Source organism: Melitaea cinxia, chromosome 21, assembly GCF_905220565.1.
Source record: "Melitaea cinxia chromosome 21, ilMelCinx1.1, whole genome shotgun sequence".
Lineage (NCBI taxonomy): Eukaryota > Metazoa > Arthropoda > Insecta > Lepidoptera > Nymphalidae > Melitaea > Melitaea cinxia.
Genome location: NC_059414.1, coordinates 10756000 through 10770054, shown reverse-complemented (window position 1 = coordinate 10770054; position 14055 = coordinate 10756000). Strand labels below are relative to the sequence as shown.

General features: G+C 32.7%; 1 protein-coding gene across 1 annotated transcript in view; it reads left to right on the top strand.

Moving 5' to 3' along the window:
- Nucleotides 1-13324, top strand: part of LOC123663864 (fibroblast growth factor receptor homolog 1-like) — a 110249-nt gene extending 96925 nt beyond the window's left edge. Inside the window, exons 3-15 of the mRNA XM_045598509.1 lie at nucleotides 681-837; nucleotides 1491-1618; nucleotides 2017-2313; nucleotides 2970-3161; nucleotides 3405-3607; nucleotides 4799-4934; nucleotides 5814-6070; nucleotides 6477-6717; nucleotides 7107-7296; nucleotides 7536-7647; nucleotides 8867-9060; nucleotides 9642-9779; nucleotides 11497-13324. Of these exons, the coding sequence (XP_045454465.1) occupies nucleotides 681-837; nucleotides 1491-1618; nucleotides 2017-2313; nucleotides 2970-3161; nucleotides 3405-3607; nucleotides 4799-4934; nucleotides 5814-6070; nucleotides 6477-6717; nucleotides 7107-7296; nucleotides 7536-7647; nucleotides 8867-9060; nucleotides 9642-9779; nucleotides 11497-11701 (2450 nt within the window). The 3' untranslated portion in view covers nucleotides 11702-13324. The remainder of the gene's footprint in view (nucleotides 1-680; nucleotides 838-1490; nucleotides 1619-2016; nucleotides 2314-2969; nucleotides 3162-3404; nucleotides 3608-4798; nucleotides 4935-5813; nucleotides 6071-6476; nucleotides 6718-7106; nucleotides 7297-7535; nucleotides 7648-8866; nucleotides 9061-9641; nucleotides 9780-11496) is intronic.
- Nucleotides 13325-14055: the final 731 nt, after the last annotated feature.

The following is a 14055-nucleotide window of genomic DNA, read 5'->3' as shown; positions in this document are numbered from 1 at the left end:
AACGTTAAGGGTTTTAAACTAAACTTGTAAGAACAAATAATTAAAATAAGACAATAACAACACATGCTTTACTTGTGTCTCGCTTACGTGTTCCCTTGTGTGTCCGTGATTCACTCTGTTTACTAAAGAAAACCGCATCAAAATCCGTTGCGTAATTTTAAAGATCTAAGCATACAGACAGCGGGAAGTGATTTTGTTTTATACTATGTAATGATAATATTTCGTGAATATTCAGCAACATATACCCAAACGCCATTAAAATATAAACTACACCCCAATTTCACGCAAAGTGTTACAATGATCTAAAATAAACTTCAGACCGCTCCGCCCGCTACAGGTAACGGAGTGCAATAACTCGACTCGTGGATGCGTTAAAATTATATATTTGGGGCGAATTTATTGCTCTCAGGTGTACTGTTGCAAATGCGGTTATTTTTATAACACCCCCTCATGCCAAGACAGGGTTTAGAGAAAAATATTTTGTAGGAAATCACTATTAGTGATAAGACCGCCTTTGCACTCTGTTAAGTTTATATTATAGTAATACCTATTTTTCATGTAATTTCAATGTGTGCAATAAATAGTATGCATTTATGTTAAAATTGGGATTCCTAAATTAATTAAGTTTCAACTTTTACGTAATTTGATTTGTTATTGATTTTTACAATTTTTTCTTTCAGATGATACAGCTTCAGTAATAGAAGTTTCAACGAACGAGAGGTTGCGTCTTATTTGCGGGTTGAAGCCAAGGAATCAGATACCAACTGTGCGATGGTTTTTAGATGGAAAACCCTTGGAAGGTCAAGCGAGGCAACGAATGATGCAACAGAAACAATGGTAAGGATTTCAAAAAAAAATTACTATTAAAATACTAATACAACTTAAGATATTTGCATAAAATTATATCGTCAATTTACTGCATTTTATGATAGCGTAAATGTGAATTGAGTTGATTTTTTTTCACACTATAAAACGAAAGCTTAATTTTCAAATACAAATAAAGTTTATCGAATTAAAGTCACATATTTCACGCATCATATCCTTAGTTGAAATAACTAGAATACTAAAAATAACCACACACTAAATCCATTTCAACTTATATCAATATTTATGCATTTCTATCCGAAGTTGAAATACATGCAATAATTTATATGCAAGCGGTAACACGCGATTCTATTCGAGGCATTTGAAAATAAGCTACCGATCATAATAACGTATCAATCACGCCTGCATACCGATGTATGGATTAAGGAAAGCATTCGGCTACATGATGGCATAGTTAACATTTGGTTAAATTTAGCGTTGAATGAAAAGCTACATCCATATGAATCAATAATGCCACTAAAATATTAAGTGTTTTGCTTAGAAGGTTTGATAATGTATCGAAAGTTTGATACTTATTTTTATTATTGTATTATTAATTAAACTTTTTAACGTACATAATATATAAATAATGTAGTCGATGTTTTAATGTTTGATATTTATTTTAGGTTGAGAATAAAGTCATTTCGTGCCAAAGACGCCGGAGTGTACACATGTCAAAACGAAGAAGATAAAAGCAGAGAAATGAGCGTCACAATTAAACATAAACCAGATCTCGGTCCGGACAACATCGACGGTATGTGTTTCCTTTTATAGTCATTATGAAGACACTGTACGTCTTCAAACGTTCATATAGTTTCCGCTATATTCGCGATGACAACTTTCACAGTATTTTCCCGTGTCTCAGTCTGAGTGCGTCCTCAGTTATTTCTAAATTATATTTAATCGACTTATTTATTGCCACCCAGATGTGTAAACATAGCAAACGTCCTGAATTCCGAAGCAAATGTAAGCTGTAATGCATACAGACGACGACATATTTTCATATAAATTATTTGTTGTTTTTCGAATTCTATTAGGTAGTTTGTTTATTTCATTCGAGAACTAATGAAAAACAAAGCGATTAGGGACACTAATATAAATGAATCTTCAAAAGTTTTTAAGTTTTACTGGACGAAATGGTTTCTCTTACAGAATATCAATCGGATGTGGATGTTTTAAGACCGATGCCTGAAATTTTATCTCAACACTCAGCTCGTTTACTCGAAAATAATACCATTGATGATAATTCGACTGAACAAAGACACAAGGAATATGAAAGCCCTAAAGACGAAGATTTCGATGAGAAAAATGAAAAAGAGCATCTTAATTACGGGCACGTTGATGATACCAAATCGAAGTATGCACCGAAGTTTAAACATCCGTCGAAATTGTTTGACATGGAAATGAAACCAGCGGGAAGTTCCATACGATTTAAATGCGCTGCTGAAGGTAATATAAATAATTTAAAATCCATTACAGGAACATTTAGTCAAACTGTTTTTTTATCCCGTTTATAAACTAAACAACGTATGCTTAATACCTATGTGTATTGTATCGTAAATTCAAGTAATAATTCTTTAGGGCTTAAAGATATTGAGTTGTAGATGATATTTACTGACAATAATCATTAACTTGGTTCTTAAAAGATATTATTAACTAGCTGACACAGCGAAATTTCATACCGTCGTATATTTTTTTCCACGAAATTTGTTCAAACCTTTAATTTAGGCAATAATTAATACAAAACAAGATAAACGAAGTTAAAAACTAAAACCTAACTACGGCAAAAAGTTTTTACTACGTCATTTTATGTTTTTAGCGGGCGCCACATTCAATAGAATGTGACAATATATTGCTTAAAACCAGAATATAATTAAGACATTTCTAATGATATCTCATTTGTCTAAATATGACAAATAGTTTGGGAGATATAAGGGAACAGATGAACATGAATTATGGCAGTCTACGTATACAACTAAACAACTATAGACTACTATAATTATAATCCTTCTTCTGGATATGTCGTAGATCAAATCGTTTGGAAATTAAGCGCGTATATATACTTCGGCGATTCCTTTTATTTTCATAGATTTAAATATTTACAGGAAATCCAATGCCAAACATAACTTGGTATAAAAACAACGGTACACCGATATCGAGAAGTTATTTTAAACCATCTTATGGTAAATGGTCTATAGCGCTCGATGAACTTACTAAAGCAGACAATGGAAAGTACACTTGTAAAATCTGCAACGAGTTAGGCTGTATTGAACATACTTACACTTTACATATACAAGGTAAGAAAAAAAATGTTCATAAAATAATATTTATTATTTATAAATAGCTGATTATAACATTAGATACCTTAAACGTAATAATTAAGACACTTCCCAAACATTTTGATATATTTTTCTCGTGACAGCCAATTACCATTAAACTCGCCGAAAATATAATGATTTTGTAATTCGCGTTACGAAAGTTCTTAAACATAATTTGGTTAATTAAGATTTCGCATAATAAAGTAATAACTATTGCTATAGAGCGTTACCCATCGAAGCCGTATATAAAAGAGGGTCATCCAGGAAACATCACGGTCCTCGTGAACGATACCGTGCACTTGACTTGTCCGCCAGTATCAGATTTAGAACCGCACCTTTACTGGGTCAGACCGATGAATTATTCCGTGAAAGATTCTGAAGTGGGGCCAAGTGACGCACCAGCTCCCATTGGAGATATTGTCGAGGTGCCTAATTGGTTATTAGGTGTCGGTTCTCATTATTTACATAACATGTCTCATAACATTGTCATTTTTTCGGATTTCGGTAAATAATAATAAATTGGTTCTGCTATTGGTTCATTGTTTGGTGAAGGATAGTGATATGGTGGTGGATAGTATTAAAATTAATCCTCAAGATGTACAATAGGTTGCACTTCTAACAATATCATTATGCGCACATTTCAGTTAGACACAAAAATCGTTATATTAGCTATAAAATATGTATTTCACAACAGTCAGAATTTCAGGAATTCATTCACAATTGGAATTTATAGTTGTTTAATCAATTATTGTTCCTAGTAAACCGTAAACAACATCTTTGTTCATAGAGCGTCTATACGCGAAGCCTGTTCTAACACAAGCGGCTATCAATCAGACCAGGTTGGTCGGTGAAATGGCTAGACTCAGCTGTGAATTCTTATCAGACCTCCATCCGTCCATTTACTGGATGTATTTTACGAAACAAGAGTACATCTATAATGAGACCACCACCGACGCTTCAACGAAAGAGTCAATTGTGTACAAAGATGTTACAAAAATTGTTATGGTGAGGGTCGAGTGACTAACGCATGATTTGTTTTGTGTGAATCCGTTAAAATCCATCGGACTCCAGAAGTTCTATTTCTAACTCTTAACCATTATGAAGTTCTATTCAAGTTTGAACTTTTATACTTCATACTGATTAGAATTTCATCTACTTTATATTCGATAGATAATCTGTAGTCTGTTATGGCTCTAATATTTTCAATATTACCTTTGACAGATTCAATTTTAAATCGAAACAAGTCTATGAATGAAATAGATGCCAATGTCCTGAGTTCAGGTCAATCTTACGTTATCGTTGGAGATAAATGATTCTGTCGACGCCCACATACTTGGCATCTTTTCCTTCGTAGTCGTAATTAATGGCGAGCATGCATGAGACACTAACGCGAATAAAAAAATGCTAATAGTAAATAGTCGCTTGTTGCATGACACTTTGACGACAGTATTAAGCTTTCTTATTTTTAATACGCTAAAAGCTTCTAATAAAAACGTCTTTTCACGTGAATTTTTTCAATTTTATGTTTGATAATGTCAATAAATCATGGCATGTAAGTGTAATTATTATAAAAGTTAAATATATGCCCAACAGTTTATACTAATTTGTTATTACAGAGCGAAAACCCGGATGATAAACCAGAACAGCTGACGATTTACAATGTGACTAAGGAAGATGAGGGCTGGTATGTTTGCGTTGCCCTCAATTCGCTTGGAAACACTACAGCTAAAGGATACTTAACCGTTTTAGACTGTAAGTATAATAAATAGTAGTTAAATTTGTTTTGCAACCAGAATAGCTTAATTTTTTTGAAGATGTTACGAAACTATAATTCGGATTATTGTCAAAACTCGTAACTATTCAGACTAGAGGTCGCTCAGTGGTCCAAATTCGACCATAATTAATTTAAATTATAAGTTTCAACATTACTAAGGTTCTCTTTTCAAAGACTATACTTCTACAATAGTAAACAAAAGATTATATATGCGTGTGTGTGTCAAATACATGGTAGTGCGTGTAATGTATTTTTATTATATTATATGATTAAAAAATTATTAGCATTCTGCACTCCTTCTCTATATAAACTGTAACCGCGCAATTTTCGTAAAAAGGAGTACAGAGATTCTGCTTCACGTATTTAATATACAGAAGAAGATTCAGCTCAATATCGACAAATGGTTCCATTTCTTAATTTTGAAAAAAAAGATCCTTTTCAGTAGTAACTTTTCTATTTTTTGTCTTTTATTTATTTATTTATTTATTATAATGCGCCAAAAAGGTAGACACTAACAAATTCACTATAATCATCAGCACAGGGTACGAACAATTGAGTGTTACCTCAATTATACAGCTTACATGAGAGTATCTCATTACAAAAACATATAGGATTAAATCAATGAAAATTAAATTATTACAATAAATTTAAGAATAAAATAATACAATAATTGAATCTTTTAAATTTGTCATTTCTTCACGCGTCCCGATCGCGATATTGTATTGAATAAAATTTTAACCATTTAAGTTTCTTTTTCTAGCAGGTCTCTTATGCCCGAAAATCATTTACGAGTATTATACCTACACTTCATAATACTTAAAAAACTGAGTAAAAATCCAATTTTAACACATTTTCAGCATTACCAGTAACAGAAGCACTTGATCACGGTAAACACACAGTTCTAATCAACGTACTGACTGCGGTGTTAGGAGCTATGTTCTTCGTAGCCGCCATCATAGTGGTGATGATATTCAAGAAATTGAGACAAGAGAAGGAAAAGAAACAACTAGCGATAGAAACAGCGAGAGCAGTGATAGTGACGCATTGGACGAAGAAAGTCACTGTTGAGAAGCCTCAAATGAACGGGACACCAAACGCTACTGGAGAAGGTTTGGTAAGTACTAAGTACATAAAGACCGATAATAATTTTAAATTTACGTAACTGTTGTACTTAGATTAATATTGTAATGCAATAAAAATTCATTTAAGACTAGATTCGTATACATTTTTTAAATTATTTTGGGTCGCAGCTTTTTTTGTTAATAGTCGTATTTCACCACTTTCATGTTTGTCGTGATCTGTTATTTGATTATGTGTTGACATAATTTAATCTCACTGAAAACACACACATTAATCTTATTGTACCGCTAACATGCTAAAACATCCCTATTGTAGCTCTTTGATAACTAGACTTTTAAGAACTATTTAAGAGTCGTCCTAAAACCTCAGTTCTAACTGATTGTTAAGGCTGTTATATTAAATTCCTTACAATTTATAACTTACATTTCACTTTTTTACAGTTAATGCCAGTGGTAAAAATCGAAAAACAGAAGCTGTCTCAAGTCCAAAGTAACACTTGCGATTCAATGATGATGTCAGAGTACGAACTACCAGTGGACATTGACTGGGAGGTGCCCAGAGAGTCTCTCTGTATAGGGAAAGTTTTGGGAGAAGGAGAATTTGGAAAAGTAGTAAAGGCAGAGTGCGTTGGAATTTTGAAACCAGGGTTACAATCTGTCGTGGCCGTCAAAATGTTAAAAGGTATGTAATCTTTTTGGATTTATTATGAAAACTATCTGGTTTTTAAGTCGAAAAAAATCGTTACCTTTATTAACCGATTGCAAAACGGGGGAGATTCTAAATTCGATTGCTCATTTTTTTTATGTATGTTACGTCGTAACTTTTACTGGATGTACTTTGATGCTTTTTTTTAATTCTTAAGCTTGTGCTTGTCATATGGTCCCATTTAAATTTGAGCCAAATCTGAATAATAATGCGTCGTCAAAAGTTAAAAGTGTTTTTTTTAAAAGAACTTTAATTATTTTTTTCTGATAAAACCAAAAATTTTTAAATATAATTTTTCAAACACTACTTGAGTTTGAATGTTAATTTAAGTTTTTTGGGACTTAATTAAAAATATTCTTATGTAGAGGGCCACACGGACGCCGAAATGATGGCATTAGTATCAGAAATGGAGATGATGAAAATGATCGGGAAACACGTGAACATCATCAACTTGCTAGGATGCTGTACACAAGATGGACCCTTATATGTTATCGTTGAGTACGCACCTAATGGTAACCTGAGAGAATTCCTGAGAAACCATCGCCCTGGAAATAGGTAAAATTAATAATAAAATAAAAATTTAAAAAGTAATATGTTATTAGTATGTGTCTAATTGTCTGTGTATGTGTAGACGAGTTCTGTGTTGTATGTCCGTGGTAATTTATTACAATTATGTGACAAATTAGTAGACAAGACTCCCAATAAGCCTCTCTCTCTCTTTCCCATATAATCTATGGCATTTTATAGAAGTTAAAGTCAGTTCTGTATGTTTAATTTTATTATATTTTTGGCAGGTACGAATCACCCACTGAAGACCTGAAAGAAAAGAAGACTTTAACACAAAAAGATCTCGTCTCTTTCTCATACCAAGTTGCGAGAGGAATGGAGTACTTAGCATCTAGACGGGTAAGATTACGTATATTGTATATTTATATATTCAAAAAACATCAAGAGATAGAAATTTATACTAAAAACTATTAAAAGTAAAAAAGGAAACATTTTTTTTAAATAAGCCTGATAAAAATAATGATACACAATTGAACCGAATATGCTCTGAAACAACTAATTTTACGTCCCAATTTACGGGAGCAATGTAGTTTCTGTATATGTTCATTATCTGTGGCTTATGTTTTGTAAATTTAAAAAATGTCTAAATATCTGTTTTTCCTTGTCAACAATAGTTAACTTTCACAAAAGTCCCGAATCCAGAAAAACTTTGGGACAGAAATTATGCTTATGCGTTTATCAGAGTCTTTATCTTTCGTTTATATAATAAGCATGTTGGAATTGATTTTCAGAAGCAACAGAATACTATTCACCTATTTTTACAAATACAAATTATTTATTCCTCTCTCCCTCTTCCTATTAGACAAGCCCAATCACTCCTCTCCTTCAAATATGTCTTAAACTACACTATTTGTCACTAACTTTGTCTAAACACGTTATGATCGCCTTTATCGTCTTTGTGTGATATATGTATTTTATATATGTAAGTATTATGTATATAGCATGTTTATTATTATTTATAATAGTTTGTTTTAATTAATTAAGCAGTAAGGTTACGGCAGTAAAGAATATAGACATCTCTTCTCTCGGCTCCCGTGGGTGTCGTAAGAGGCGACAACGGGATATCACAGTGCCATTACCACCTTGGAACTTAAAAAGCCGAACGATGGCGGGATAACCATGCCACTCCTAGCTTTGAAATACACAGGCCGAAGACGGACAGTAGCGTCTTTGGTGCGACAAAGCTAGCCCTGCAGTCACAAATCCGCCTGCCCAGCGTGGTGACTGTGGGCAACACACGACTTTACCCCATTTTTGACGCGTACATGTGGAGGCCTATGTCCAGCAGTGGACTGCGATAGGCTGAAATGATGATGATAATGATTATAATATATTATCTATATATACTTTATTGCAAAATATTCTAATTCACACACTAATTGTTTTGTCACTTCCTAACTGCAGTTTCTGTTTCGTGTCCTATACCCAAAGTTTGTCTGGAAGAGATCGCGCTTTTAGCGATAAGACCGCCTTTGTATATCTTTCATTTTATGTTATTATTTTGCTGTTTCTTTTAATGTTATACTTACAATAAAGAGTATTATTATTATTATTACAGTGTATCCACCGCGACTTGGCCGCTCGTAACGTCCTCGTGTCAGACGACTGTGTCTTGAAAATTGCGGACTTCGGTCTCGCAAAGGACGTCCACAGCAACGACTACTACCGGAAGAAGACAGAGGGCCGGCTTCCTGTGCGGTGGATGGCGCCCGAGTCGCTCTACCACAAGGTGTTCACGACACAGACTGACGTGTGAGTGGCTTTTTTACACTACAGAGACGGTAAACGAGCGTACAGTTCGCCCGATTGTAAGTGGATACCATAGTTACACGCCTATCCTATATCAGCGGCATTGCAAGTGCGTTACTGACCCTATCCTTGACTCTTTCCGGGAGAGAGAGGAACAGAACACTACTTAAGAATATTATATGGTTATGAACTTGTGTAAGGTCGAGGAACATTTAAAGTAGAGCCGCTTCAAATTTGGAGCAAGATATTTCTTGCTGTATCCTAACTGAATAAAGATGTATCTGAAGTATTAACGTCAGTTGATAATTTCTCATAACTTACAATAGTTCTCATTTAGTGCCTAGTATAGTTAATTATCATGGAAGTAATATATAAAAAGTTTAATATGTAAAATTTCTTAAAAAGTAAAATAAAACTTAATTCACAACAAATGGTAAAAATATGGCTTTTGATACTAAATGTGAATGTTATTAGATTATCATAAGTATGGTTGTTACATTCTATAATCAATCTCGAACGAGACACGTAGGTTGTAGGTAGGTAGTTTTAGTTTAAAAGTACATGAACACAAACATGTGGCGCAGCTGGTCGTTCGGCGTGCTGCTGTGGGAGATCATGACGCTGGGCGGCACGCCGTACCCCGCCGTGCCGGGCCAGTACATGTACCAGCACCTCAGCGCCGGCCACCGCATGGAGAAGCCGCCCTGCTGCAGCCTCGAGATGTGAGACCCTCTCCAATACTACACTAGTTTAATCGAATCAAAATGACTTTGTTACAAAACTAGCCGACCCGTGCCCACTTCGTTGGGTGTTAATTATTATTATATTAACCAAATAACTTTAAACTTTTAACTTTAAAGAACAAATTTTTATAGCACTTAAATAATATGTTGCTCCCGTGTATTTATTATTTTAAATTACAGAACTAAATAACATACTTTAAAGAACAAATTTTATAGCACTTAAATAAATAATATGTTGATCCAACGCCATCTATCAAAAATCGAGAAAAGTCGTCGATAGACTAAAATAAGACTAAATTAATAACGTCGAAAGACTAATTAATTGTTTTCTAATAGCGATAGATGGCGCTAGTTAATTTACCATTTTGATAGTATATTTTAATCTTTTTCTTATTTACTGAATTTTTTGTTCGATTACAATAAAATATAGCCTATGTCACTCCTGAATAGTGTAGCTTTCTGTTAGTGAAAGAATTTTCATGATCGGATCAGTATTTACGAAGATTACCCCCTACATACAAACTAAGTTATAAACTTTACCTCTTTATAATATTATATTACAAAACATTTAAGAAAATTTTTTACCATGTTCTTTATTTCCATTTTGCGGAGCTCGATATTTCGACATTTTCTACGAATGTCTTGTTCACGAAACTGAAGTTTGGAAGTGGATGTTGACGGCATTAGAAGTGTCCATAGCAAAATTTTAAAATTAAAATTTTTAAAATTAAATTTTTTAAAATTTTGGCTTTATTAACACTTGGACCTTGGAGTAGCTGTCCTAAAAATTTTTAATGAGATTTTTTTAAATCCTGGCCTTATTGCCTCCACTGATGACAAGAGGGCTGGTGCATTTTTTGCCCAGAGAATCGGCTTAGCGATTCAACGGGGAAATGCTGCCAGCATTCTTGGCACCATTCCACGCGGACATGATTTGTACCATAACTATCTGTAGAGATTCAGTTCTTAAGTTGTGAATTGTAAATATGTATAATATTTTGTAAAATAAAACAAATATATAATTATACTTCTTCTCTTAGTAATTAAGTTTTGCTTTTTTATACATAGTAGGAGATCAGAAATAGAGACAAAATTTACCCATCTGTTTAACAGATGGAAATTATTGTATATTCATTAAAAAAAAAAAAAACAATCGTGAAAGGGTTGATAAAAAATCCTGGACAAGCTATATTTAATTTAAAATTGAAAAAAATATTTTTATTTAAAGAAAAAAATTAATAGCTAGCGAAAGTGTGAAGCTTGTAGAAAAAGCCAACGTTGGGTTGTCTATTATTTTCCTGGCATAACTAGCAGCAGCATAACTAGTGGCAGGTATAAGCAGGTATATTAATATATATTGCTCAAGCTACTTTCACCCACATGTTTAATAAATAAATCTTACATAAAAATGAGCGCTGTTTAATGAAACATAGCGAATACGATGACATAGCTGGACCGATACAATGACCAGACTTTTAGCATGGCTGCCTGCTAAAAGTCTGGTTTAAATGGGGGTTGCGGAATATAATATGGCCCCGCCAGGAATTTATTAGCCAACCTTTTCACGATTTATCTTTAACGTACTAAAGAAGATAATTATTTAATTCCATTCTAATCCATTTAGCAGATTAGTGAAGATCACATCTATTTCGGATATTCACTAATAACTTTAAATATGTTTTTTTTTGGTCTTTAGATACATGTTAATGCGCGAGTGCTGGTCATTCTCTCCTGGAGACCGACCTTCATTTACTGAGCTGGTCGAAGACTTAGACAAGATACTGACAGTTACTGCTAATCAAGAGTATCTGGACCTCGGTCTTCCTCAACTCGACACGCCACCATCAAGCTACGACGGTTCTGGTGACGAAAGTGACAGTGAATTCCCTTTCATAAAATAAAGTGACTTTTTGTTGATGACTTTTAGTCAATGTGCCTTGTTCTGAGGAAATCTGTCGATTTTCATTAGTGTCGATGTTTATCGAATTGTATTTCACATGAAATGTCTTGATACGTCAGATATATTACGAAAATTCGTAATAAGCTTTGATCAACAAATATTATTATAAATTGTATTTTCTATGATTTGAATCGAATTGAAACTAATGTTACGATATACTGTTAGATTATTTTATTAAATTAATGTGGCAATAAGCAGTTTAATAACAAAGTAAAAAAAGTATGTTTATGGCTTTCAGTGACATTCTCAGATATAAATAAAATAAATCTTGAATCTTAATCTTGTTAATGTCATTGTCAGTTGGATTATGGACATTCGATGGAATAAATGCAGATTGAGACATTTTGACAGTATTTAAAACGATAAGCATATACTCGTTAATGATGAGATTAATAGCATTTCTAATAGTTTTACGAGAATTTAGCAAGAAATGTCAATATTTCCCACCTACGTTAGTAAGAGTCCTTTTAAAGGTTTTCGAATGTTATCTATGACTAAATTATTTAGATTGTAAGATTGAGTAGGAGAATATCGTTTAGCTAAATATTTTTATAGTATTTATTATTGTCGACTGTCAAATACAATTCTAGTTTTTAGTAATTATATAAAGGTGACGATGGAGTATGCTTCGAAAATATTTTGCTGTTTAATTATTATTTTTTTTTGTTATTTGAAAGATATTCTGTTACACCCACGTATTTTATGACAATTATTATTTATTTCTTTGTAGGTAGGTACTTTTTTAATACATTGCAGAGTATTGCATAATATTATACGTTTTGTAAATATATTTTTATAGCTTTTACAGATAATTTTGTATAGCTATATATTCTTAGTACCAAAGCTTGTTTATGGATCAGTGTATTATATAAAAGTATTACTTATTGATATATTTTTTAGATATTTGAAGAATATTCTTGACTGGGATTTTGTGTTGTAAGATTTTAATCGTTAGTCAAAATTATAAGAATAAGTTGCCTTTGAGTTGACTAGAACTCTTTGTTCGAGTTTATTAATTAAAACAGTGAAAAATATACTTTTTAAGTGTTTAATATAATATCAAATAATGATATTTTTAGCAAAAAAATCTAGTCCATAATTTTCTGATGTAACTAGCACACTCGGTTGGATGAAACTTTACCATAAATATTTTTCAGCTGTACTTAATTAGAATTTAGGTAATTAAATAATCAATCAAATCAATTTATTGTAAATATTATTTTTAATCTTTTGTCTATGTCACGTGTCAAAATTAGTAATAGAAATAAAATGTGAAACAAATGTAATCTGTGTAAAAATTAGATGAAGCGATGATAATTTATTTACATTTAAACTTTTTTTTTGATGTTTGTGTACACATTTAAAAAAAATATATAAATTTTTTTCGTCAAAAAATATCAAGATTCCAAATTAGTAACTTTATACAATTTTTTTCGTAAAGTTTAAACATGTGACATGCTTTTTCAACGTTTCGCAATTGTTTGTATATTTGATGATATCTATGTGAATGTATTGATGTTGTATGGGAAGATGTGGTGAATAAAATATTTAAGTGGAAATATAATATTTATTTTATTTCTTTAACGTCTTTGTCACAAATTAGCTCGTCGTCTTCATTTTCTACCTTCATTCCAAGTACGTGTAACCCTTTGATTGAGCGTCGTCATTCAGCAATATTCCTAGTTTTGCATGGATTTAATATGAGCAAAACACTATCATGTGTTTAAAGATAAATTTCAGCTTAATTTCGAGCAATATTCCACTTAGCAACTGAAAATAACCTGTCATACAGTTTAGTTTTAATACAGGACATAAATTTCTTCCATGACAACTCGTGTACCTCAATATTTTTCTTCGACACTGTTCAAACTTTCGTTGAGCTTGCACTATTCTGAAGAAATATCTTGCTCAAAATCTGAAGCAGTCCGACTGGGGAAATTCCTGAACCTTACAGGAGATCACAGCTTGATAATACTGCTCTTAATTAATTTTGTGTTTCTGTGGTAGAAAAGTAGCCAAAGCTCTTGGACATGGTCGGCGGTCCACAATACACTGGCGATGCTTTTAGTATTACAGGCATTCATAAACTAAGTATGCTAATCAAAATACTCGTTTGTCACCCTAATGTTTATAAATTACAAGGCACACTAAAATAGCAAGAGGAAGGCAAGATGTGGAAAGTCTGTCTGTATCAATTATCCACATTTACAGGTCATTGCTTATTGCGTCCAAAAGAAGTATGAAAATTTACACGAAGTCATATCTCAAACTAAATTTTTCACGCCTGTTGCATTT